Here is a 26,531-nt window from a genome sequence, read left to right as displayed (position 1 = left end):
ATCATAAGGAGATCAATTCTCCTCTTATTTATTTATTTTTTCAAATAACGTATTCCTTCTTCAAAAACCAATTCTATCTTGTTTGTTATACAGAATCCCCAATGTGTTTTGTTGTAGGTGATGTGTTACACTAGTGATCTCATCATAATGATGGAAGTAATGTTTGATAGTGGTACGACGGTGATGTGAGGTGTGGGATGTGGTGGAGACGTGGTGGTCCTTAAGGGTGGTGTTTCTTAGAACAGTGATATATTGGTGAAGGTTATTGTTGGAATAGGATACTCTAGGATGTAATGTATGTTGAGGTGGTATATGTTGCCATGGGATATGGTGGTAGTAGGTGATGAAGATGAAGAAAGCAGATAAAGTAATCAGGATATAAATAATAATAATAATTATCGTAATAATAATAAGAATAAAACAATAATATAATAATATAATTGATTAGAATACCTTTTCTAATTTATCAATATATATATATATATATATATACTACAAAAATGTGAGATTCTACCAGAGGTTTATTATATTGTTGTTAATCCAAAGAATCTTATCTTTAATTTTTTTTCTCTCTCTATCTGAAATCTACTACTAATTCAACCCTTCGTTCATATCCAACTTATCCTGGTTCATACCCAACGTATCTTTTGCTCTTTTCCATTCTTCCATAGAAAAAAAAAATAACAAGAGGTGATATGATTATTCTATTGAAGTTGTACAAAAGTTAAAAACCATAGTTTTACCATTACATTTGATTTGATAGTTGCGACATTATATTGTTAATTTTTGCTCATAGGTATAGGTAGTGCAGATTATGATATATATTTATTTTTAAAAATACGATTGATTTTCAAACAAGGGAAAGAGGTTAACCACGGTCCACAGTTCGTGCCAGAAAAAAAGAAATAAAAATATATAAAGGCGAAGAGTAGCAGCGTCCAGTGCCAACGTGCTCCTAATTAATTCTACCAAATAATTCTGAAATCATAGCAACAAGAAATTTCCAGGAACATGTCTCCAAACAGAATGAGACAACTTAGTCAGGATAAATTATTACATGGTCTGTTAAATAACATTACTAATTTTTTCATAAATTAAAAAGTATATTGCAGAAGGTTGTCGAGGGGCATGTATTATTGTGGAAACATGAGGAAGTGGTAGACTTAAAATGTGAAAGTCCTTTTGCAGAAGTTAATTATGGTGACGCAGGAAGGGTGAAAGTACACTTTTTTAAGTAACTGGTGGTGCCATAGCTACTGTTTAAGCAACCTCAAACCAAACATGGATGCCCCATTATAATTGAGGCAAGAGAATTAGCTGGATCCAAAGATTGCCACCTTTTTTCTAAAAATTTGTCAGTACTTAGATCAACAGAGATATGCAGATAAATAAATTATTGCATTGCTTTTTATAATCTCATTTTTAGTTTAATTTTCCAAATAATTCACTTCCACATAAAAATTATCAGTCAAAAGGATTAACTCGACGTTTCAACACGGTTCTAAAATGAAGTCAAGTTATTAACCTTTTTCTCAGTCTTTTTAACTATTTGTTTGTTAGGTTAATAATAATGTAATAAAAAGTAATTGGGGTCTATTTTAACGTAATTTATATTATTAGAGATTAAACCGATCTATTGAGTTGTTAAACCGAGAATTGTCATTCGATCCACAAGACTCGACAATTGTTCTAGAATCAAACCACTCTCTAAACCAATAAAATTGATCAAACAAAATCGCATAAACTAGCAAACATATATTATAAACTATGCATAAAAATCTGTATTTAAGAACTATATAATAAACTTAAAACAACTAATAAACTACATATAAAATATATAATAACAAAACGTATGAATATTTTTAACATGTTGGTTTAAAGAAATAAAAATAATACAATATTATATAGTTGGTCTTAATGACTTCTATTCTTCTTATTTCTATCTAAAGGATTAGTTTAACTTAATAACTGATTTAAGTTAATATATAAACCTATCTAAAACTGTAAGTATATGATTATATGATGGAATGAATATCATGTTGTTTCTAATATTATTTAATATATAATAGAGGGTTACTCTCCAGTATTTTCCATCTTTTTTCTTGTATTTTTATATTTTAAAAATACTTTTTTTTAAAAGATTTTGAAATTTGTTGAAGCTTTTAAAAAAAATTCAACAGATTTTGAAATCTGTTAAAAAAAATTTCAACTAATTTCGAAATCTATTGAAAGATTTTTCAAAAATTTCAACAAATTTCGAAATTTGTTAAAGACTTGAAAAAATTTTCAACGAATTTCGAAATCTGTTAAAAACTTGAAAAAATTTTCAACGAATTTCGAAATCTGGTGAAAGATTTTTTCTTCAACGGATTTTGAAATTCGTGAAAAAAAGAAGTTGAAGTGTAGGATTTTTTGAAATATAAAGGATAATTTTAGAATATTTTAAAAATATGGGTGTAGGAAGAAACACTCTATATAATATTACTTTTTTTAGCATTGATCCCTCCACCACCACAGTATGCTTCTTACACCTTTTCAAATTCTTTTAATTCAATTCATATCCTTAGGTTAAATTTTTTTTACTTTTATCATTTAGGATATTTTATATGGCCAAAGTCTGTTGAAAATGGGGTTGACTGAATTAAGATTTTGAGTGTTGATCGAAACTGCATGTGCAGACAGATATAACATCAGTGCTTCACGAGACTATGAGATATATAAGGTTTTTTCACGATCAAGTTCAGGTCCTATGCTTTTCTTACTTGCAACTCTTGTCTTCGTCAGACCACCAACACCAGCATAGGAAGTTGAATATCCACATCCGTTTTACCTTCAACAGATGTCAATCCGTATGTTCACATCCGTTTTACTGAAAGGTAAAATAAGAATGAAAAAGTGTTGAGAACAGTCTGTGAAGATATAGGAAGCAACGCTCTACTTTTTTAATACTCCGGAATAACTGGCCCATTTTTCAAACTAATGGTTTTAACAGCCAACTTCTTGTCTGAATTTCACAAATAAAGGAATAAAATTAATTAGTCCTATTCACAGAAAAAAAAAAGAGAAAGAAATTAATTAGTCTCATCACCCCTGAATAAAAAGCCCATCCATTCTATTGGCAGTTGCTACGAGGGGATTGCTTTATGCACTCGCGTAAGTTTCTTCTGCACTTGGAGATTGTAAAAGACGAAACTATCCATAGTTTCTTCCCTGACACCACCACTCCACTAGCACCGTTGCCATCATTGTTGCCGACAAGAAATGTCCACGTACTATGTCATCATTTCTGTAGTGAAATATACGACATTCACGTTTTGTTTTTGTGAGTTCTGCAATATCCTAGAATATTATGAACTGCGTAATGGAGAAGTTAGTTTTCAGTTTTATATCATATAATTCAGAAAGTTAAGGTCCAATTCAGAATATAATTTTATTTGTTTGTTACATAATCTGAAAGTTTAAATTGTATTTTATATCATAAAATTTGGAAGTTAATGTTATATTCTAAATTTTATAATTTGAAAATTAATATTAAGTTCTAAATTATGTTAATGAGGAGAAATTGGTATTTTCGTATTTCTTTTATACATAACAAAAGCCTGCTAGTACAGAAAGAAACCCCTCGCTTGGAACTGGGTTAACCATTTCAAGCCCAAAAACCCAACTCGAGTCCCATTGCTTCCTCCACTATTATCAAATGCTTCATGCATCACACCATGTCTAATTTGTTCTTTCAGTAAAACAGATATCAACATTTGTTTCACTTTCAATGAATGTCAATATCTGTTTCACGTTTAACGTAGATGTTGGCATCCGTAGAAAGTTACATCTTTCAATTTTTTTTGTTATTTTAATTTATTGTTTTTATTTTAGATTTTATTTTAATAATTTTTTTATTTGTACATATAACAAAAAAAAATTTAAATACTCTATAAATTAATTTAAACTACAATAAATTAATAAACTTAAAAAAACACATTGAACTGATGTGGCCACATTTGTGGCATATCCGTTTAAGTAATTAAATAAAAAATATTTAAATAATCAATTAAATAATAATACGTAATTAACATAAAACAAAAATCAATTTAATTAAATAATAATAATTAATTCATTAAATAAAATAAAATAAAATAAATTTACATATAATTACGTAATATATTATAAAAAATAAAAAAATTAAATACTCTATAAATTAATTTAAAATATAATATTTTAATAAACTAAAATTCTAAAAAAAAAAAAACTTAACGGATGTAGCCACATCCGTTAACGAATGTGGTATATCCGTTTAACTAATTAGATAAAAAAATATTTAAATAATACATAAAAAAATTAATTTAATTAAATTAATAATAATTAATTAATTAAATAAAATAAAATTAATTTAAAATATAATATTTTAATAAACTAAAAACTAAAAAAAAACTTAACGGATGTGGTCACATTCCTATCTGTTTAACTAATTAAATAAAAAATATTTAAATAATCAATTAAATAATAATACATAAAACAAAAATCAATTTAATTAAATTAATAATAATTGTTTCATTAAATAAAATAAAATTAATTTATATATAATTACATAACAAATTTTTTAAAAAATAAATAATATTTATATATTAATTTAAAATACAATAAATTAATAAACTAAAAACTAAAAAAAAAACAAAAAAAAACATAAATCTTGAATGGATGTGGCCACATCTGTTAACGAATGTGGCATATCCGTTGAAGAATTTTTCTTCAAAACGAATGTCGACATCCGTTGAAGAAAAGAAGTGGGGGTGTAGGATTTTTAAAAATATAAAAGATAGTTTTGGAAATTTTAAAAAATGTGATGGTGCAGGGAGCAATATGGGGTGGTGTAGGGAGCAACCCTCTAACCTTAACGGGTCTCGACCTTAATCCCCGGGCTTCATCATTACTGAATTTGAACTTGCAACAAAATATTTTTCTCTTAACTTTTATTTACAACTACATCAATAACATCTCAACATAGGGAGTTTCACCTCGCACGTTTTTTTTTTAGGAATTTAGTGCATTGATTGAAGCAATGTTGAAAGCGTGAAATATATGCTTCAGTAATCATAAAGACTCGTGTCTGCACTCCCATTTCATTTATTCTCCTTCCTTCGTTGAGTGTGGTCTTTTAGAGAGATTTTTGTTAAGGTTGTTCGTGTTTGAGGCAGTTGGAGGTGGTGATTCGAGGTAGTTAGAAGTGGTGGTTTGAGGCAGCTGGAGGTGGTGGTTCGAGACAGTTAGAGGTGATGGTTCAATACAACTAGAGTTGGTGGTGTTGTGTTGGTGGTTGGCATTGGCGCTGGGGAGTGTTTTTTTATGATTCTTGCTTCAAAAAAAGTGCATGAATTTATAATAAAGTCTAATTTTCCTTTATCAAATTTCGATATGGGATAGAGGACACGTCGGATGTCGACATCAGAGAAAGAATTTGGAGTAAAAACATGAATCAAATATGGAAATCTTAAAATCACAACTTCGAATGTCGAAATTCGATAAAGGAAGAGTCATATTTCGATTTCTAATGGTGTAACTTTCCGATTTCCATATCTGATTCATGTTTTTGAAGGTTTTTTAAATGCTTAATTATATTAGTTTTTTAACTATTACATTAGTGTTTATTTTTCTTAAATTTTTGTATAAATTTGTATGACTTTATAAATGTTTAATTAGATAATTTTAAATGTTAAAATAAAATAAGATTAAAGATATAAATAAAATAAATTTAATTTTAACTTAATTAATCCTGATAAGTAGATAAATAATATATTCTATCTTAATATTTTTATTCCAATTGATTATAATAAATTCCTAAATAGTGCATTATATCTTATTATTATTATCTAACAATAATATCTAATAATATCTCAAGATATATTTTAATTTATAACTATATAACAACAATATCTAATAATATTCTTTTAAAATATTCAAAATCTTCTAATTAAATTATCATCCTTGCTAACTTTTGTAACAATTATAATAATTATATCATAAAATAATATAAAAAATACAATTATATATATATATATATATATATATATATATATATATTATATATATATATAAAAGAAACTCACAACTAACATATTTATTTTAAAAAAATGTATAACAATACTTTTTAAACACTACAACATGAATACAATTATTTATTTATATATTATCACCACATATAAGTGTGAATTTATATTATATACTATATATATATATATATATATATAATATTATTATTATAACCAACCCAAACCATATTAAAACCATAATTCTACGTTCTTAAATAAAATAATTATTTTAATATATCATGAAATCACAAAAGAAAAGTGCCACGCAAAATGTTATTTACACAATTATGTATATAATTATTACTAAAAGAGATGTACTAAAATATAAATACAAGATGCAAAGATGAAAGAGTTTGAAACAATTAAGAAATACTCAAATAAATTGTGTATTTGCTAACAAGGTAAAATGGTAGGGAGTTTCCATATACCAAACCCTACCACAAAGATAGAAAACATTTATTGCTTCGTTAGAAAATACAAATTGGTCTACAATTATTTTGATAGAGATAATAATACCTTATAAGCACAATAGCAACGAAGATTGATAAGAGGATTAATAATAGAAGATCATACGAAGGTGAATGTGTTTTACTTCATATAGAAGAGAATGCTCTCATAGTTGAGAACAAACAAAAGGAATAAATACAACAACACACAAGTTTTTCCATCTTTGTCCCTATTGTAAGAAAAAAGAATCATCAATCCAATGTGGAGGCCAAATCCCAAGATCCTCAAGAAGATGTCAAGATTGTAGAGGACTAATCAAAGGAAGAACTACTTCTTACAACATCATGTGTTACAACAAACAAGTTTACCAAAGATTAGATTATAAATAATGGTTGTACAAACCACATGACTCATGATGAATAACTTTCAAGGAGTTCCACAAATCAAATATTTTTAAAGTAAAAATTGGGAATAGAGAACAACTTGTTGTGAAAGATACCAGAACAATTTCAATTAAAACTGAAGTTAGGTATCAAACTAATTATTGTTTAAGATTACTCAAAATTTGTTAGTGCTGATCAAATAATAGAGAAAAGTTATAAGGTCTCATTTGAAAATAAACTTTGTGGGATCAAAGATGCTAAAAATCTAGAAGTATTTAAAGTTCATATGAGAGACAAAAAGATTTGATCTGGGTTTGATGAATGAGGAATTGGCTACAAATGAAGAAAATATAAAAAAGAATGATCCACCAGTGTAAAATAAACTTTTTATACCTGTTAAAATAGACTATTTATACCTGTTTTTGAGTTGGTATAGAAGTAAGGGGTATAGAATGTTTTCACTTTTTTACACCTGTTTCAATACAGGTATAAAAATATGTTATACATACCTAGCAACCAGGAAACAAGTTTAAAAGAATCACACTTTTATACCTGCTAGTCATAGAACAGGTATAAAAGAATCTCACTTTATACCTAGTTATGTTATAACCGGTGTAAAAAATTCAAGACTTTTTATACCTGTTTTGGCTTTAACCGGTGTAAAAAAATGACTTTTTTTTAAATGTTTGATTTGTTTGTGCTATTATCCATATCCAGACCTGCCTAAAATTCAATTTTATAATACAGTCTAAATAATCAATAACAAACAAAATAATCAATATTGTTTATATTAACACATCAAAATATAATATTTACCTAACAAAATTTCTAAATAATTATTTACATAACATAGTTACTTAACATCGTTACATATAAAATAGTTTCTAAAATTAAAATGTAATATCGAAACATCTAATCATTTACAAATGGTTAAAAAAATGCAGACCACTGCTTCCGAACATGCTTTATGACATGTTGCTCCATTGGAGATGTGTCATCAAATATCTACACATTGAATAGTTTGAGTCAAGTAAAACATTAAATATTTTCTTTGCCAATGAAATGTTTTCTTTTGTCTCATTTCTCAATAATACATGCTTCAACTTTTATTATTCTACTTTTCTAAATTCTCAACAGATACACCACCTTTAAAACTCATGATTCATACTTTCCTAAGATTCATAATTTTGTATAATTAAAACTGTAATTATTTTAAAATAAGGTAATATTATACATTGATTTATTTGAAGGAAAATAATACAATTTACCTCTTCAACTTTGTTGGTAAGTGAAATTTTAGAACATGTTAATAATCATTGGAGTAGGGGGAGCCCAATTAGAGGGTGGTCGAGATTGGTAACATGTACAACAGACAAATCTTAACAGAACATGTTAATAATCATTTGTGATTTAGAAATTAAATTATTAAACTAAATGCGTGTTTAATTTGTGGTTTAGACATTCGATTGTTAAATTTAATTTAATTTAAGCACCATACCTTAGAAGTGGTGCTTTAAAACCTGCAAAAGAGATTGAATGCGTGAAGTTAGATGAAGATAATAAAACTGATACACAAAACAAGGAAGTAAGAGAAAGGAACGAAATAACATATACATCGAACCAAATCCCTATATTACCCATATAATATAATATAATGAGCTTGGCTGTTCGAATTTTATTATTTATTTCTGCCATTGACTCTTAGTTTTGTTGAGAAATTTTGAAAGTGCAACCTTTTGTTATGATAAAGAGCTCAGTGTTCTGTTTTTTGAATAATCTTTCAATATTTTTTTACATTGTTAAAAACTCAACTGGTTACGTTTTTTTTAAGAATGATAAGAAGACAAACATTTATATTCATTCAATATATTCTATAATGTTAAAATATTTATAAAAAAATTAAATTTTTAGTCTTCTAAAAGAAAAATAAAATAAAAAAAGAATAATATCAAATAAATATAAAAAATTTATGTATGTGAAATTATCATTTCTCTATTTTTTACGGTATAATTCACTGTCATTTTAGTTTTAACCCAATTCAACATTTATTTCTCCAAACACACCGTTAACTATTAGATGAATTTCATTTCATGTCTCATAAAAAGAGGTTCACTCTCAATTCAATAGGACTTACATAAACTTATTCATAATTAGGGATAGTGAGTGTTAGTCAAATACTTTTATAATTTTACATTATTATGTGCATATAATTTTATTAGTGAAATGATTCTTTAGAAGCACCTTTCCAACCCTAAAAGACACCTAGAAGAGAGACATAGAATAATTTCTTAATTGTGCCTCTTGATTAATATGTTTGTGTGGGTTACTAGAATAGTTATTACTTATGACATATATAATATATAAACTAAACATCCCACAACTCAATTCAATTATGTAAACATCGTTTTTAATATTAATATATGAATATTAAACTCTCCTATAACTTGAATGACTCTTGGAGTTCATAAATGAGTAGAAAAATTATTCATGTTTAAGTTGTTCTTCTACCATCTCATAACAATATATTCGAACAGCCAAACTCATTATAATTTGTGGTTTAGACATTCAATTGTTAAATTTAATTTAATTTAAGCACCATACCTTAGAAGTGGTGCTTTAAAACCTGCAAAACAGATTGAGCGCGTGAAGTTAGATAAAGATAATAAAATTGATACACAAAACAAGGAAGTAAGAGAAAGGAACCAAATCACATATACATCGAACCAAAACCAAGTAGAAACACAACAATTCTAGATGAGACTTGGCATAACCAGACAGATATGCCTAAGCCAAATGTGGCAAAAAGAAGCACCATTAACATACCTCGCCACTGATGATTTGATTAACCAACTCCTTTTATGACTCAATTTGCTGAAGTGTCCCATAAATTTTCAATGTTCTTTCAGTTGATGTGTCACCTGGAGGAAGATGCAGAGGTATCACCTGAAAAAAACATATGAACATTAGTCACAAAGAAATCCAGATAGAGATTTCCTAGTCATCGGAGTTGGTAGTTAATACAATCTCTTTTCAAATTATTATCAATAGACAAAGCAACGATAAAAATACCATAACAGCAAATCACAGATATCTAATGCACAAATAAGAGAACAATGTTCTATATATCACTTATACGTAAGCAGTAAGAGTAGTCAGTCATTCTCTGGACATCTATATGCACGTCTCTGAATGACTTAGATTATTTTGATATTTTTTTCGATATTGGACATGAACACTTAAAATATGTTGACTAAGTATAACTTTTTATTGAAAAAAAATACTTTGATACTCTTTATACTCACATCCCATTTTCAAGAAGCTTAATTGTTAATTGAGAAGGAAAAGGAAATTCAAGAAGGTTTCAAACAGGCAAGTATAACTATACGTTGGTTGGGACCGTTTCCAACAAACATGTGATTCCACTCTCCACTACCTAACATCCGTAATCAATCTACCAATTTTACTGCTTGTGTCGCATGTGACTAAGTCCTTGTTTTTACAAATTGGTAACAAAATCTTCAAGAAGAAAAGAATTAGAAAAAAATATACAAAAATTGTCAATTAGCCATTAAGAGAAAAAAAACAAAAAAAAAAAACAGAGATACAGAGGTAAACACAGGTTAACCCTTCGAAACAACAACCATCCTCTACCAGAATTCGAAACAACAAAAATATCACCCAAGAAAGAGAAAAGGGAAAAAACAAAGGAAAAAGACACAACAGCACTTGGACATCAGAATTTGAGCTTTCATTGAAAAAACTGTTTGAGATTTGATCATTTGAATCTTGTTTTGCTATAGGTGGCTCTAACACCAAATTGAAAAATTGATGTTATTGACTGAAGAAAATAATTACTTGTTATTGTATTTGCAAACATGAATATTACCTATACTATGAGGAAAGAAAACTAAATAATATTACCTATAATATCTGCTTCAGATTAGTAGCAGCACCCTGGCCCAATCAATCAGTCTACCATACATTGAATTGAAGCTTCTGAGACATAGACCTTAAGAATCTAAAAGCTAAGAAGTCTAAGCAAATGAAAGATATGAACTCTTTATCTATATAGAAGCTTGAAAGATATGAACTCTTTATCTATATAGAAGCTTGAAAGATATTACCTCTCTACCAACGAATAAAAGTGCCAGTTCCAGAGGCTTGTTAAAATTCTTTCCTTTGCACTATAAAAAATATATAAAAATTAAAAACAATAAGCAAGCAAAATGCAGTATTCTCTTACAGCAAGCAAGACTAATACTTGCACAATAATAATATCTATAGGCTATAAAGGTAACATTATAATAAGATCTGTGTAGGAATTATTTTAATAATATCTTGAACTTTTTAATTTGACTAGCCATGCTTCCCGGCATTGCACTCAACCCAAACAAGAATCTCAGCCCAATTTCAAGCCCTAAAGTACACCACATCAGCTATTTTCTTGAACGATCCAGAAAATCTATCTCCTACTTGTGAACCAAAGCGCGTGTGTAATGCTAGTAAAAATCTATAAATGAATAGTGGGTTTTTTCACTACTTCAATTCCTCCCTTGATTTTCTTCTTCTACAACCTTTTGGACATGGGGTTCTATAGGCTATCCACACTACAACACAACCGTAGAATACCCAAACTCCTTCCAACAAACCCCAAATTCCCCATTCTCCAGCTTCCAAATTAGCCTTACCTTATCCTAATCATAAAAGCCGATAACAAGCTCAGCAATAACCAAATTAAACATAAGTTGTTTACTATTATCCACATCCACAAGAACCATACAGCATGAAACACAGCAAGTAAACATGATTGAATAAGTAAGAATTGTGAACTTACGCAGACACGAAAAAAAAAAGATAAGAATCAGGAGTTACAGTTCATAATGTGATGACCAAAGGAATGCAGGAATGATTGAAGGAACTACTAACAATCCGTTTGGAATAAAAGCAAGAAGAATGAAAACACTAAGCAGCGACACCACCATCGTTGCTCCTACAACTCAAACCACAATCGAAGTTAGATCATGCTATACATTTGATCGATCAGCTTCAGATCGAGTCCAAGCAATGTACAACTACAAATTGTAATAAATTAGACAACTCATCCTCCTGCTGCGCCACCTGCTTCTGCTCCACCGCTCGCGAGAACTCGCTGCTGTAGGAGAGGTGCGATTTTTCTACCATTCCAACCTATAGAAAATCAATCAATCAATTAGTACACGACTCGCAAGCTCTTCAAAAACGCCATCGGAGAGCTCCTAAAAAACGTCAAGGTTGGTGAGTTCCTGAATCTTGAGTTTTCGAAATTAGGGCTTTGGAAAAGAAGAAAGCAAGGAATTAAGGATTGCAAAGTGAGGAAGGGTCTAAAGATAAAGAGGTCGAGACACGAAGGTGAAGATGGAAACTACTAAGTGAAGAGAGAACTAAGAGAAGACGTGAAGCAAAGAACAAGAAGTGACAAACGAAAGAGAAGACGCGTGCATACCTGTTTTTAGTATATCCCGATGTAAAAAATTATTTTTTATACCTGTTTTGAGTGTAATCGGTGTAAAATTGTTTATCATTTATTACAATTTTTCCACCATGCTATATTTTATACCTTTTTTAGTGTAATCAGTGTAAAAAAGTTTCTTTTATTTACCATTTTGCCACTATATCATTTTGTATACCTGATTAATTTTAACAAGTATAAATAGACGCTATAAAAAGTCTATTTTGTACTAGTGATCAAAATCGAAAACAATGAATATCTCTTGAAGAAGTTTGATGTTCAAATGAAGAAAGTAGACGAAGATATTCATTCTAACTTTCATCAAAGTTCCAATGTCACTACCATCAAATCTAGAATTGATAAAGATAACCATGATAGAAGAAGAAAGAGAAAAGCAAATAGGAGAAAATCACTACAAGAATCGCGCTTATTACCGGCGGAACATTATCGAAGGATTTTCGGCCGTCGGTACAACTAAATTACCGAAGGCCTTGGAAAGCATTACCGAAGGTGTGTGTTGATTTAATTTAGCGAGGGTGTTTGGCCGTCGATAAGTGGCCTGACTTAAGCATTTGGGCGTATTGGAGGAGTTTGTCTCCAATTTCGTGACACTCGAATTCGTATTGGTGCCCCAATTAGAAATTTCCCTCTCGTCCTTTGCTTCCATTCTCGCCCTCTCCCTTCGCGTTTATCTCCCTCTCCCTTGGCGTTTATCCGTACTGGCGGTCGTTGGCATTGTGTGCCGATATCATTGACAGCAATACCTTAGTGGGTGGTTGGGGTTGTTTGTTTGGTTAGGGTTCTTCGAAACGTTGTCGGTGTTGGGGTTGGGGTGGTGGTTGGTGGTGTGCGCTTCAGGCTGTTGCGGCAGTAGGGGTGCTGATTCGTGGTTGTTGGCGTGTGTAAGTCATTGCGGTGAAGCCAAGGTTGGTTGTTGCGTTGAGAGCTCGCAGTCTTCCTTCGATCATTCTGGAGTGCGAGGTAAGGTCTTTGTTTTAGAACGCGTCCTCAATAAATTGTTTGCCCAGTTCATGCCTATATGTGTGGAATGTGTTTTGTGTTTATGGATATTTTATAAATTGTTTGTGTTTCGCGTGGTTAAGCAGGTCTGATGTTCATTTATTGATGAATGGGCATGTGTCTAGAGTTAAATAAGAATGATTGTATGGAGTGAAGTAAGTTAAATTGAATCTAGTTAGGCTGTAAATGAACATGATAACGTAGTTACTAAATTATTCTGATTATGTCCTTCACTGTGTTAACTAATGAACATGTGTATTAGGTAAGGGAGGGGTTGGGTTCATGATAAATCAGGATTAACAGGGGTTTCATTAAATGAAATGGGGCTGTTTTGGGAAGTACGATAAAACAGAATGAAGTCTTATAATTGTTTCTTTACTGGTTGTCATAAACCAGTGGCTGCACTATCAACTCAACATTAAAAATGTTTCTCTTCATTTGAAACCTTCCCTTTCTCTAACTTTTTCATCTCCACCTTTGGTAGTGAATTCTGGTTTTGAATCCTATAATGCTGATGAGATAATTCTGCTGCCATCTGTGTTTCAGCCAATAATTTAGAAGCAACTTCTGCTACTTTTTTTTGTTAATTTCTTTTGTCCTGTTTGAAGCTGCTTTGTCAGCTCATTCTCCACTGGTCTGTTTGCTGCTTCAGCCATCTCAATCCTTTTCAAGACTTCCTGTGTTTCATTTTTCATATCCTCAATTTCCTCTTGGGTTTCCTCTAACCTTTTTAGAACTTAATTTTCACTCACCTTTGTAGCTTCCACCTCTGCTTTGGCAGCATCCAATTTCATATCTGCTAATTTATCAGACTCCTCAACCTTATGAACTAAGGACTTAAAATCCTCTCCTGATATGTTGAACAGCACTTGCCTCAACTGTTTTTGCTACCTCTACTTCTTTCAGTGCTGCTTTGAGCTTTATTTGGGCATCTTCTAAAACAAGTTCAGTGACTGCAACTTCCATCTTCAATTGTGCATCCTCATTCTTCCAGTCTTGTGTTTCTTTCCTTGCATTTTCAGTTTCAGTGAACAACTGGTTCAATTTCCAATCATTTCCTCTTATGCACCTCTAGCTTTTGATTCTTCTACAAATGTTGCTATACTTTGAACTTAACCATTTCAACAAGATTTAAATATCAAAACAAACTTGTTTGAGCTACTAATGGACACTAATTCAAAATGTCACTTTTGCAACATTCAATTATGTAGAAAATTAACAGAACCTCATCACCAATTCTGAGTTTTAGGAATTCAAATGACTGGTTAACAATAAAAAAGACTCAAAAAACTTTGAACTAACTGAACTAAGCTAGAAAAGGTGCAACTAGCATAAATGAACTTACAAAGAAATTTAGCACAATGAAAAACTAATTATAAGACCAAAAGAAGCATGATTCAGATTTGAGAATTTAATTTCTTGGGAGAATTGAATGAGAATCTGCACATATCAAGTTTCTGAATAGTTTCTTCCAATCAATGTAAAAGTATTGCACAAAAAATGGTTATCTCTTAGTGTAGAATGATAACACCCATATTAGCCTTAGTTTCCTAAATAGCTATTTTCTTATGTAAGCTAATTTTATAATTTTAAAGTTGATTCCTAGGCTTTTGACCTGCAATCAAAGTCTGTAACCACAAACAATTAGTGTGAAAGTGTTGTCTACTTAATTTTTGCCACAAAAATGACTCACAACTTGGTGGTTTAAGACACGAAATGTCACAGCAGTGACTGTAGGTCAAAACTAATCACTGCTGCAACTTGGATTAAAGTTTTGAAACTTGTTCACAGTTTGAATTGGCTCAAATCCAAACTGTTATTCAAAAACACCTTGCCACTTCCCAATTTTGACTGAAAGTTGAGGGTTTAGTATACTATTATGCACTTAGACCATTATACCACTAATTGAACTTTGCTAGCAAGTTTTAAACATCATTTTAGACTTGCTCAAACTGTCAGACAACATAGAAATGGTAGCATTCGAAATCTGACTTTGTTATGGCCAAAAATGCAGAAAAATCACTCCATCACAAAAGCAAAACTGAGTTTATAATATTCAATGGACTAGGAAATAAGTTTTGGTGATTTGTTTTGGTATAAGAGGAACTTTCAGTAGTTCCCTTATTATTATGCTTTAATCCAGTGCCTAGTTATTATGGTGTTGTTGTGAAGTGTTTAAAGTATACATGTGTTGCTATAAGGTTCGTAATCGAAATGCTTAGTGGTCAGATTGTTCAGACCAGTGTTCCAGTTGCTGTAAGGACCATTTTCAGTTGCTTAGTTGCTAAGAACCAATGTCTTTTTGCTAATTGAGTTATTTCCAACGTGCCTTTATTGTATTAGGACCTAAGTTAGCAATTTTAGTTGTTGTAAGGCCTTTGTACAATAGTTCAGTTCCTTTAATTGGAAGGGTGAGTTTAGGGATGAGGAAGTGAGGGAGAAAGGGATTAAAGGGTGGTAATTTGTAGAGGAAAAAAACTGAACAGAGAGGAAATACCTGAACAGTGAATTGCTGCTTTTGGATTCATAACCATGGCTTTGTTTGTGGTGATGGATTCACGCATAGGAGAGCCACTCCTAGAACTTGAAGCATGTAAGGTTTTTTTTCCACTCTGCAATACTAGTTGCTGATCAAGGATAGATGTAAATTCCCTTCTTTTCTCTCTGATTTCGTTGCTAACCCATGTTACAATGTGGGCACCCTTTGGAATACTGTTATCATTTGGTTCCAGCCCCGTTAACATCTCAAGAAGTACAACACCCAAACTGTAAACATCATTGTATCTTCTTCTGCTTTAGTTTTCAAAAGGGTTTCTTTTAGCCTTGTTTTTTAACGCAACTGATATATCAAAAATTCATAGTGTATATGTTCTTAGTCCTCATTATATATATGTTGAACTGTTTTTCTTAGTCATTGTAAGGGGAATGACTGTTTAAGCTTTATTTTGGGTAAGAACTGAGTGAGAGTAACTTTGTTCTTCTTGAACTTTAATTTCACATCCCCTTCAACCATTATACCATTTTGTTTAAGCAATTGATTGATCAATAACTCAATCAGATTAAGCACATTTGTTTCTGCAAATCTTCCACCTTTGTTGATAATTCACTCAAATGTTGATACCTAACCAAATCCAATCACTGATCATTAGCAAGCACAACACATACCATCCCTACAAGCCTATATACTTCGAAGCTGATTTCTGAGATTAATTTTACAGCTTTCTCCATCTTAGAATTCTTCCATCTCTTTAACAACCTCTTCTCTTGACTAATAGGGTCTTCGACTAGCACTATCTTGGATTTATCCTTCTCCCCAAACATGTGAAGAAAGGGCTTTGAATCCCTTTCAAGCTATTGTTTGATTATTTTGTTTGCCCAAATTAAATTCTGAATTATTGAATTAATGGAATGAAATCTAATGAACAAAGCTAACCACAAAAACAATTTAGAACTCTAAATTTGGCTATAGGAGTTGCCAATTTGAACATTTTTCCTTGCTGGACAACCCCTTTGAATTGACAAATTATGCTCCTTCTCCACTTCCTAAGATGCCACATTAGCTGGAAAAGTTTTGTAAAACTAGACTACACCTCAAAGTCTTTAGAACACCACAATTTCACACATAAATTAGCACCAAAGCAGATAAAAAACTGCACCAGAAGTGGTCACTAGACAGCACCAAAATCTGACTTGAATTGGTCAATTTTAACATGCCAACAAGCTTAAAACTAATAGAAATAGGTGTACAATAGAAGTATGCACTCAAATGGATTCTAAGAAAGGTTCTTCAACAGATGAAGAAAGCAAGAAAAACTAAAACATGTTTTGCTCCAACCAAAATGGAATTTTATACCATCTTCATCAAAACAACACTTTGTAATACTTTCAGCAACTTTCTCTGCACAAGAAATACCATTTCTCTGAAACCTTCTCTGCAATTTACCGAAGGCTTTTGCCCTTCGGTAAATGCCCACAGTAGGTCATTACCGAAGGCTTCTGCCCTTCGGTAAATACCCTCGTATGGTCATTACCGAAGGCTTTCGCCCTTTGGTAATTACCGAGGGCTTCTGCCCTTCGGTAATTACCGAAGGCTTTTGGCCCTCGGTAATTACCGAAGGCTTTTGGCCCTCGGTAAGTACCAAAGGCTTTTGGCCCTCGGTAATTACCGAAGGGCAAAAGCCCTCGGTAATTATTAGCGACAAGAGATTTACCGAAGGATTTTTGGCCGTCGATAAGCCTTCGGTAAACACCCTTTATCGACGGCTTATGGCAGTTTCCGAGGGCTTCTGGCCTTCGGTAATGCCCAACTTTTTTGTAGTGAATCAAGTACAAAGAAAAAGAATTAAAGTTGAAGATTTCAAATTCAAATAAGCAATGTTAAGAAAGGAGTAATGTTGATAATATTTATTTAATATTTTTTTTATTTAAATTAGTCTTTAGGAAATATTCCACTTTTAAAAATATCTTTCAGTTATAGAAATTAGTTATTATTTAGATTTAGAAAATTGAGATGGAGAAATTGTAAATTGTAAATATGTTATATTTTGTTACATTTTTCTCTCTATATATAATACATCAACAAAATAAAATAACAACTTCTCCATATAACATATCTCTTATATCTCACATATTTTCATAACCCTAAAAAAATTCACTAAAATATCATATATAAAATCTATTTAATTCATATATAAAAACTATTTAATACATCATTTGTAATCAAGGTTGTTATAAATGAAGTATTTTCTATTAGTTTTGGACAGGTTTGCCATGGTTTTGGATAGGTTTGCCAGATGAATAAATCAGTGTATGGACTTAAACAAGCTAGTAAACAATGGTATAAAAAAAATCCTTGATTTTTCTTTGTTTTTGAAAACAGTAATTGTTATAATATTATTGTTTTAAAACATGTGGATGATATTATATTAGTTAAAAATAACTTAGATGAAATTCAATACATAACTGAAAATCTTGATAAAACTTTTAAAATGAAGATTTTTGAGATTTAACCTATTTTCTTGGTCTTGAAGTAACTATAAATAAAACTAGAATACATTTATCAAAGAAAATCATGTTACATCTTTTTAAAGATGAAAGAATGATGGAATGTGCACTAGCTACTACTCCCATAAACCATAAGCTTTTGACTGGCTGGGAAACCTTCTTTTAGGAGACTTATAGAAAGACTCGTTTACTTAACCACACCAAATTGGATATCCTACATGTTATTTATAACTTGAGTTAATTTATCTTTGCTCTCACTACTTTACATCACCAAGCTGCCATGAAAGTCTTATGTTACTTGAAGCAAACTCCAAGAAAAGGGATTTTCCTTGTTGCTAGCAAAGAAATTCAACTTAAAGAGTATACTGATTCTAATTGGACAGGATGCACTTATACAAGAAAGTCTATCATGTGATACATTATATATCTTGGAAACTTCCTATTTCTTGGTGTTTTAAGAAGTAGTTGTTGGAAGTCTCATGTCGACTAGAGATAACGTCAATCTACAGTATATAAGTGGGTGCTAAACTTATCTTATGGATTGATTTTGTAGGGTTGAGTTAAGCTTAAAGTCTACATTTTAACGTGGTATTAGAACCATGAGTTAGAACCTATCCTAGAAAAATTTGTTATTTGTTGGATCTATTATTCTATCTTCTGTCAAGCCGCTATTAGACTCATTATTGTCTAATTTCACTCTCGATCTGTATATGCTCAATTTGAGAGGGACATATTGAAAGTTTTACATGATTAAAAATAAAACCAATTTACAATATATAAATGAAAAAAATCTCACCTTACAAACCAATTTTATGAAATTAAGTTAGACTTAAAGTTCACTCATTATTTATTTGTAATAATTTATTACTAAAGTAAATTAATATAAAAAAATAATTTCTATATTATGTCTGACAAAAACATTATTTTTATACCATTTTCTATAAATCCGTTCAAAAAGAAAATAACAACCTTTAATACTAAGCTGTTTAACTTTCCGAAATTTGTTTTTTTGATAAATGTTAAAATCACAAAGTAAGGATATATAGCGAATTCATAATCGAATCAACTTTTTTTTTTATCAAAGAATGAAATTAAGTTTATGAAGTTAAGAAATTCACCTCTTAAACGAACTAAGTATTTAAATCTTTATTTTACAGTGTTTATGTTTTATGCTAAGACGAGACTCAACTCAAGGACTTCTTCTTGGGTCTTTCTTCCTGCACCCCTATCCCTTTTTGCAGCCCCATAAAAGTTATAATTCTCAAGTTACCCCTTATTAAAATTATAATAAAAATCCTTTTGCATTCTTTTATTTTTACATTGTCCGAATTTGATAGTTTTGGAAGATATTTTTGGACATGGCGAATGTTTATCGAAATATTCAGTCTGAAAGTTTGAAAAAATACATTTAAGATTGAGTGTTCAGAATATATTTTCAAATCTTAAAATACATTAGAACAGTCAATTGAAATATAAAATAATTTTTAAAACAGGTTATTTTCAAATCTGAAAATATATTCTAGAACACCTATCTCAATTTTTTTTTTTTAATTTCAAATTGAGTGTTTCGAAATATATTTACTAATTCGAAAATACATTCCCCACAAGACTGTATATCTAATTTTAGCATCCAAAACATCTCCTTAATAGGGCATTTTCATCCCTCCCACCTTTTCATACGGGCTTTGTGTTCACTCGTCCACAAAAGAAGTTATTGAACTCATTCTCTTCAGCACAAAAAAAAACCTCTTCTCAACATATAGATATAAGGCATGTGATTGGGTTCAACCATGAATAAAAAATATGTAAAGATTGTTGTAAGTACTTTGAAGATGTGAAAGTAATAGTTGATGGAATAAAAATATTGTGGAGATGACTTTTAAAATAATATGGAGTAGAATGTGAACCTAATAGTTGAAAGAAGTATATTTTAAAGTTGTCCATTACTGTATATAGGTATTTATAGATCCATTTCACTAACATAATTATTTTAGAAATTGAATGTTAGCCACAAGTTTTACCAAGTTTTACAGTAGAATGTTTTAGATTTTTACCTCTTATATCTTGGATTTATTTTTTAGAATTTGCATTATCTTTAATACTACTTTGGATGCTCACTTGTAATCCATGTTCAAGTTTTGATTTGTATTGATGTGAACACTTTCTCACCATTTACTTTAAGATTCTCAAAAATAATATTATTTTTGAGGCCATATACTCTATAGTATACACAGTCTTTTAGACATAATTACTTTTTGTACTGAGTCCTAACAATTTGAACCCTAGAAAATGATCCCTATTATGATTTACTAACAATACCCTATCCAAGAGTCACAAAACTTTCAAATTTGGTTAGACACCTCACAAATAAAGAACAAACGGCTTATTGATTCATTACAAAGTTGGATTCCTTTATTAAATAAATTATCATACATTGCTAATCTATTATGCTCTCCATGTAAAAAGCTAAGTTGTGGATAAGGCTTTTATGATCCAGAATGTCTTTTCATCCCTTGTGATCTCATTTTGTATCCTCTTATATTTGCATTTGACAATGAACACTCCTCTCCTCCAATCTTATTTATTCATCCTCCTTGTCCATATGCAATGTACATCCTTAAATTTATTGTGACATTTTCTTTATCATTGTTAGAAACTAAAGTTTTTAAAATGGCACTTACAATCTAGTGAAATGTTACAAATTATTATTCATCGAACAAAATTTTGAAGTGATAATTTAAAAATCCTAGTCAAATATCACAATCCCATCAAGTTAGATCATCATAACACAAGAATATAAACCATTGATCTTATTGCATGGTGACACCACATGCACAGCACCAATCTCATAATGAAAACTTACGCTTTCGTGGATAATTTGGCCATGAAAAGTTTCCTTCAAAACCTAGTATAGTTTCATGTCAAAGCAAACCAGAGGAATCTTAATAAGAAAGCCGTTGACAGAATCCATATTAGATTATTCAAGCATTATCACATTTATAACACTAAATAATTTGTTAAAAAGTTTATCAAACAAATCAATAATTACTAAATTATTGCAGATGACATTTTGAGACTCACATGTTCCCCATAGCATTTGTGGACACTAATATCCCCAAGCATGCAGGGAATAACTCTTATTCTATAACTTACAATAACCCTAACTACCCTATCATACATGTCCAATTAGGAACACCAAGCACGTGGCCACTAAATCTCGATCTTCTGTGATTCCACCCTTAATTAATTGTGTCAACTGACAAAACTTTGCTGAAAAATCATAGTTGGCTTCTGAGAAACTGTCATCAAAATGCCAAAATCTTCACCCATTTGCATAGTATTTCAGTATTTTAAAATCCATGTTCACATGATCCCATGAGTATAACAGCGCAATACATTAATATATAAATGAAATTTTTTGAAGCAATCCAGTTGTTATCACATGCCTTGTTTAATATAGTAATAATTCTCTGGTTGTAATCCATGGATAAGGTTAGGGTTACTCTAATAAGGTTTGTTGTCATAACCCTTACAATGTTGACACCATCAATTACGTATGGGAGGTTTCAATGTATCTATATGAAAGTTCTAATCTCACTATTAACTTTGCACATCGCTTTGAAAGCATGTCTTGTCATATTATCATACATCTCAAGTATTTTCTTTAAAATGTAAAATTCTATCAAGGTTTTGTCTTTAAAAAGTATTTCGAAGGAAAGCAGAACTTAAACGGTTTTTAATCTCAATTTCTAAACTATTTAAAATGGTAGAAACAAATAATATTAAACAAAAGTTTTCGTTGTTATCAGAAGTTAGAATCTGGAAACAGATTGTTTTTTTTTTCTTCTGGTGAATTATAAGTTTCTGACGGTAGAAACTTAATTTATACCTTATTATTGAAGGTCAAATATAAGTGAGACAGCTAGTTGCATCTTCCCTTTTCAGTAACTTAGTTTGTGCATGGATGCGATTTCAACGTTTGGTGAATTTACCATGGAAAATAAATTAACCAGAAAATTACTCGTGTTTCAACAGTTGACTGTGAACACACGTACATATCTGTAAAACAATATCTCAGTGTTTTCTTTTCATCAGAATTAACATTTGTCTTTTTCGCCAAGACAAGAAGAAATTAAATGGGGAAGAGATGACAAGGAAAGAGTGGCACGAAATATGGCAAATTAGCAATGCATCAGGGAACAGCGCATTCTTCTCTGAAATGATCAAATTAATACTAGCCTCGCATGTGGTAGCTTACCAGTGAACATTTCACATGAAAATTACGTTTCTCTCTCTCTCTCTCTCTCTCTCTCTCTCTCTCTCTCTCAATAAGCTTTAAAGAGGTGAGCCTTTATCAAAGTTTGTCAATACAAAAATTTTGATACCCTTTTTCAACATAACGAGATTAGTAGAAAGTTTATCTCTAATAAATTTAGTATAATGAAGAGTTTATTAAAAATATTAGAAATATGATCATATTTATCTTTGTATTTATGAATGAAGAGACAAAATATGAAAGTTTGATCACAAGTGTACCTTTTATGATAGCATACAAATTTTTATGTGCATGCATATTCACCTGAGCTGAATTTTGTCGAGTTGCTCTGCATGACAATGAACAGTTGTTTTATGACGTAGAGATATGGGAGGAAGCAAAATAATAGGTGGTGACATGACAAGCATAATATAATTTGGTTTATTTTGAGTGGGAAATTTTGACCACTTTCATTATCAAGTGCAAAGGGAAAAGGAAAAGTGTGGAAGGAGAGAGAGACGAGTTGAAAGTGAAGGTGAAAAGAGAGAAGTGGGTGACAGTGATCACACATGGAGTAGCAAGGACTACTACACTGATCCACTCTCGCTCCTTCCCTTGTCATCAACAACAAAATCGACAATGTCCCATTCACGAGAATGACCATTTCCAACTCTCCTTGTTTTCTTCCCACCCTTTCCATCTCCTTGTCTTCTTTCTCTCTTGAAATCTGTGTTTGATTCCTTTCTTTTTTAATACCCACTTTCTCAAATTCCATTACCCTTCTATATGCTATGCTATACTCATCACGGATCAAACAAATCATCACATAAATAAATTTTACAACCTCTATAGCCTCATACATCATAATTAAATTCTTATTAAAAGAAACTCTCACGTTTAATGTCTATGCCAACACATAGACACCAGAAAGACTCTCGTACGTAGTACATGCAAAATGAAATTCTTTAGCAGTACAAAGGTTTGATTCAAAAGCAAGCAAAGTTATAATTGGATTAAAAAATTGGGGAAAATTTAAAGAGAATCTCTCCCTTTAGTGGCCCCTCTGCCATTGCCTCTCAATCAGACACCAACAAGCACGGTCTCGCAGTTAATTGGAATTTTTTTCCACCACCCTTTACTCAAAAGTTTCAAGAAAATTAGTCATTTTTATTAACTGAAAAAGAAAAGGTGACCAAGTCTTTATTCTTTTTATGTAAAATTTTCAAGCCCCACCTGAAATATTCTACTTGATATATCCTAATTTATATATCAATTTTTTACCAAAACACGGGTTTTAATGTAATAACTCATTAAGTATGGTAATCAATTGACACAGACACCCTCGCGATGATTTCGTTTTCATCCGGAAAAGGGAAAACTACATTGCAATCTCAAACTCTCTCTCTCTCTCTCTCTCTCTCTCTCTCTCTCTCTCTCTCTTTCTCTCTCACTTTCTCACCCTCTCTTTGCTGCTTGATCAATTGAAATGCTGCTGCTCCAACCAAGGCCAAAGACCAGATTGATCATCAATGCCACAGAACATGTTGCTTAAGCTCTCTTCTTTGACCATATGATCAATCTTTTGGCACTGAAGTTCTGGCCTTGAAGCGGTTTGGAAAAGCTGAGCAACTCCTGTTGGTCTAGTAGAAGATGGAAAGAGGTTTCTGCTGTTCTGCTGAGTGGATAGAGGACTGTCAATAGCTGGGGTTCTTGAGATATCCAACTTGATTTCTGAGCTGTTCTCACTTCTATTGCTGCTGGAGCCCTCAGTTTCTTTATTGAGGTTGATGGATTCGGTTGGTTCTCTGCTTTTCAGTGCCAATATCTGCGGCAGTGAGTGGCAGCAGTGAAATTAGCAAATTCAAAATAGCACAAATGTTAACATGCACGAAAGGTTCAAGCATCAAACGTGTAATCAGTCTAAAACCAAGGTGTCAATGTCAAAAAGGAGCCAAATGATTGTTTATTTCCAAACCAAGGAAACTATGCGTTGCATGACAAACATGTAATTGAGTGGAATCTGGTCTTCATGAAGTTACTGTGGATGATTGGAAAAAGCATCTTTGCAGAAAGCTATCATAAAAAGGTTCTGAAAGCCACGATATACAATTTTTCAAAAAGAAAAAGATCATGATTACCTAGCTTTATTGTAAAAATAAAAACAATCGAACATAGCAGAACTTGGACATCCCTCCACTTCTTCTTCAATTTAGGATTAATTTCAATAATTTTCTCAGCAAGCACATAGCAGAAAGAAACAAAAATGAACTATAAAGAGGTAAAATACATAGACCTTTTCCCATAAGTTAAAAGTTAATTTATACATCTCAACAGCAGAAAAAGTTAGCTAAAAAAAGTTTCTATAAAATGTTTAATCAATTTTATGTTCTTAAATAGTTTTATTATCTTTGCATGTAAGTATTTTGTCAAGAAAATTATCTGAATTTGACTGTAGAATTTAAGAAAAACCGAACTTCCTTTCTAAGTTCTCTTCTTACATAACAAGGATCTTTAAAAAAATTGAAGCTAAAACATAACAAAAACTTTTAGAAGTTTTGAGAAAATTGCTAACCTCGGTCTGAAGTTTTTGGTTCTGAGCTTGAAGTGCATCATTATCTGCCTTGATAGCTTCATATTGTCTTTTGAGAAGATCGTAGTCCTTCTCCAACTGCTTGGTCTTCCACCTAGCTCTCCTGTTCTGGAACCATATAGCAATCTGTCTAGGCTGCAAGCCAAGAGCCCTTGCCAGCTGCATTTTCCTCTCTGGTTCAAGCTTGTTTCCCAACTCAAAGCTCTTCTCAAGTGTCTTCACCTGTTCCATGTTAAGCCTCCTTTTCTTCTCTCCTGCTTGTGATCCGTCATCAGATAAGTCCTCCTCGGCATTAGCTTCTTCTCCAAGTTCAATTCCCGAAAATGACATAGATCTCTTGCCTAGAAAGGATGCTCCTCCTGCATCAACATTTGAAACATGGTATTAATTCCATAACATATTATTGCACTAATAGGTGTACGTGTTTATGTCTAAAGTGAGTACCATGGTACTCTTGAGGTGCACATGAAGTTATAATTGAGTTGAGTGAAGGTGGAGGTTGATGGTCTTCCTGGTGAGGTGTTTGTAGCATGAAATTTGCTGGGAAGAAAGCCATATCATTGCTAGTCTGTGCCTGCCACTGATCTTCAATAGCTGAATGATATTCTGATCACCATGTGGGATGAGAAGAGAAGATCGCTGATGCTCAAAGGATAAACTGTGTCGTTGTGAAACAAACAACAGATAAAGAATATGGTCTAATACAGAACACCTTCTGCTAAATTAAATAGGATGGCTTATAAAGCATATCAGCTTCTACGGAGAGAACTATTGTGAACAAGACTAAGGTCTCTAATGCGCCACATCTTCCGCCAATAAATTGAAGAAGACGGACAAATTGCTGTGAAGGGTGGCTTATATACCTTATCAGTTTAAGGGGGAGCTCTTGTTTTCTTATGTGATAATTTCAAAAGGAAAAGGAAGTTGGAAGGAAAAGGTGATAGAAGAAAGAAGAGAGGAAGAGAGGGACAGGGGGTGAGATATGTTTGAATCTATAGTTCCATACACCGTCCTCAATATATATCACTGGGTTCTTTTATTATATTTATTGAATTTAAAGTTGCTGCAGTTAAATAAAAATAAAAAGTTCAATGGGTTTATTTTTCATGTACATGAAAGGAAAAAACAATTAGTCAGGCTTTTTAAACTTATATCTATATCAGATGTCAAAATGACGTTTAGCGTTTGGAAAAAGAATAAAGAAAGAAGGATTATTTTTGGAAAGGAGAAAAAGAAAGCTAACTTCTCTGCGTCAACCTGT

General features: G+C 31.4%; 1 protein-coding gene, 1 long non-coding RNA gene and 1 pseudogene across 5 annotated transcripts; all 3 read right to left on the bottom strand.

The window, feature by feature from the left end:
* Nucleotides 1-7,685: 7,685 nt before the first annotated feature.
* LOC124819920 (uncharacterized) lies at nucleotides 7,686-12,409 on the bottom strand. 4 transcript variants are annotated; one of them, XR_015783507.1, is made up of 7 exons: nucleotides 11,786-12,409; nucleotides 11,038-11,097; nucleotides 10,835-10,947; nucleotides 9,737-9,856; nucleotides 9,515-9,536; nucleotides 8,412-8,433; nucleotides 7,686-7,918 (listed from the first exon to the last, which is right to left on the bottom strand). It is a non-coding gene; the product is annotated as an uncharacterized LOC124819920 (long non-coding RNA). The 4 variants fall into 4 exon arrangements; XR_007027301.2 differs by having other exon boundaries at nucleotides 10,835-10,922; XR_015783508.1 differs by having other exon boundaries at nucleotides 10,835-10,885; nucleotides 11,786-12,408.
* Nucleotides 12,410-13,839: 1,430 nt separating this feature from the next.
* LOC148206163 (WEB family protein At5g55860-like) lies at nucleotides 13,840-16,165 on the bottom strand (annotated as a pseudogene).
* Nucleotides 16,166-23,972: 7,807 nt separating this feature from the next.
* Nucleotides 23,973-26,269, bottom strand: LOC124842246 (homeobox-leucine zipper protein ATHB-13-like). The gene is made up of 3 exons (XM_047318691.2): nucleotides 25,715-26,269; nucleotides 25,253-25,629; nucleotides 23,973-24,505 (listed from the first exon to the last, which is right to left on the bottom strand). The coding sequence occupies exons 1-3, from the start codon at nucleotides 25,824-25,826 to the stop codon at nucleotides 24,158-24,160; spliced, it is 837 nt and encodes a 278-aa protein (XP_047174647.1). The 5' UTR covers nucleotides 25,827-26,269; the 3' UTR covers nucleotides 23,973-24,157.
* Nucleotides 26,270-26,531: the final 262 nt, after the last annotated feature.

This window comes from Vigna umbellata, chromosome 1 (genome assembly GCF_029865625.1).
Source record: "Vigna umbellata cultivar VRB3 chromosome 1, Vumbellata_1.0, whole genome shotgun sequence".
In the NCBI taxonomy this organism is placed as follows: domain Eukaryota; kingdom Viridiplantae; phylum Streptophyta; class Magnoliopsida; order Fabales; family Fabaceae; genus Vigna; species Vigna umbellata.
Note: the sequence above shows the minus strand (reverse complement) of the source record. Positions and strands in the feature narration are given on the sequence as shown.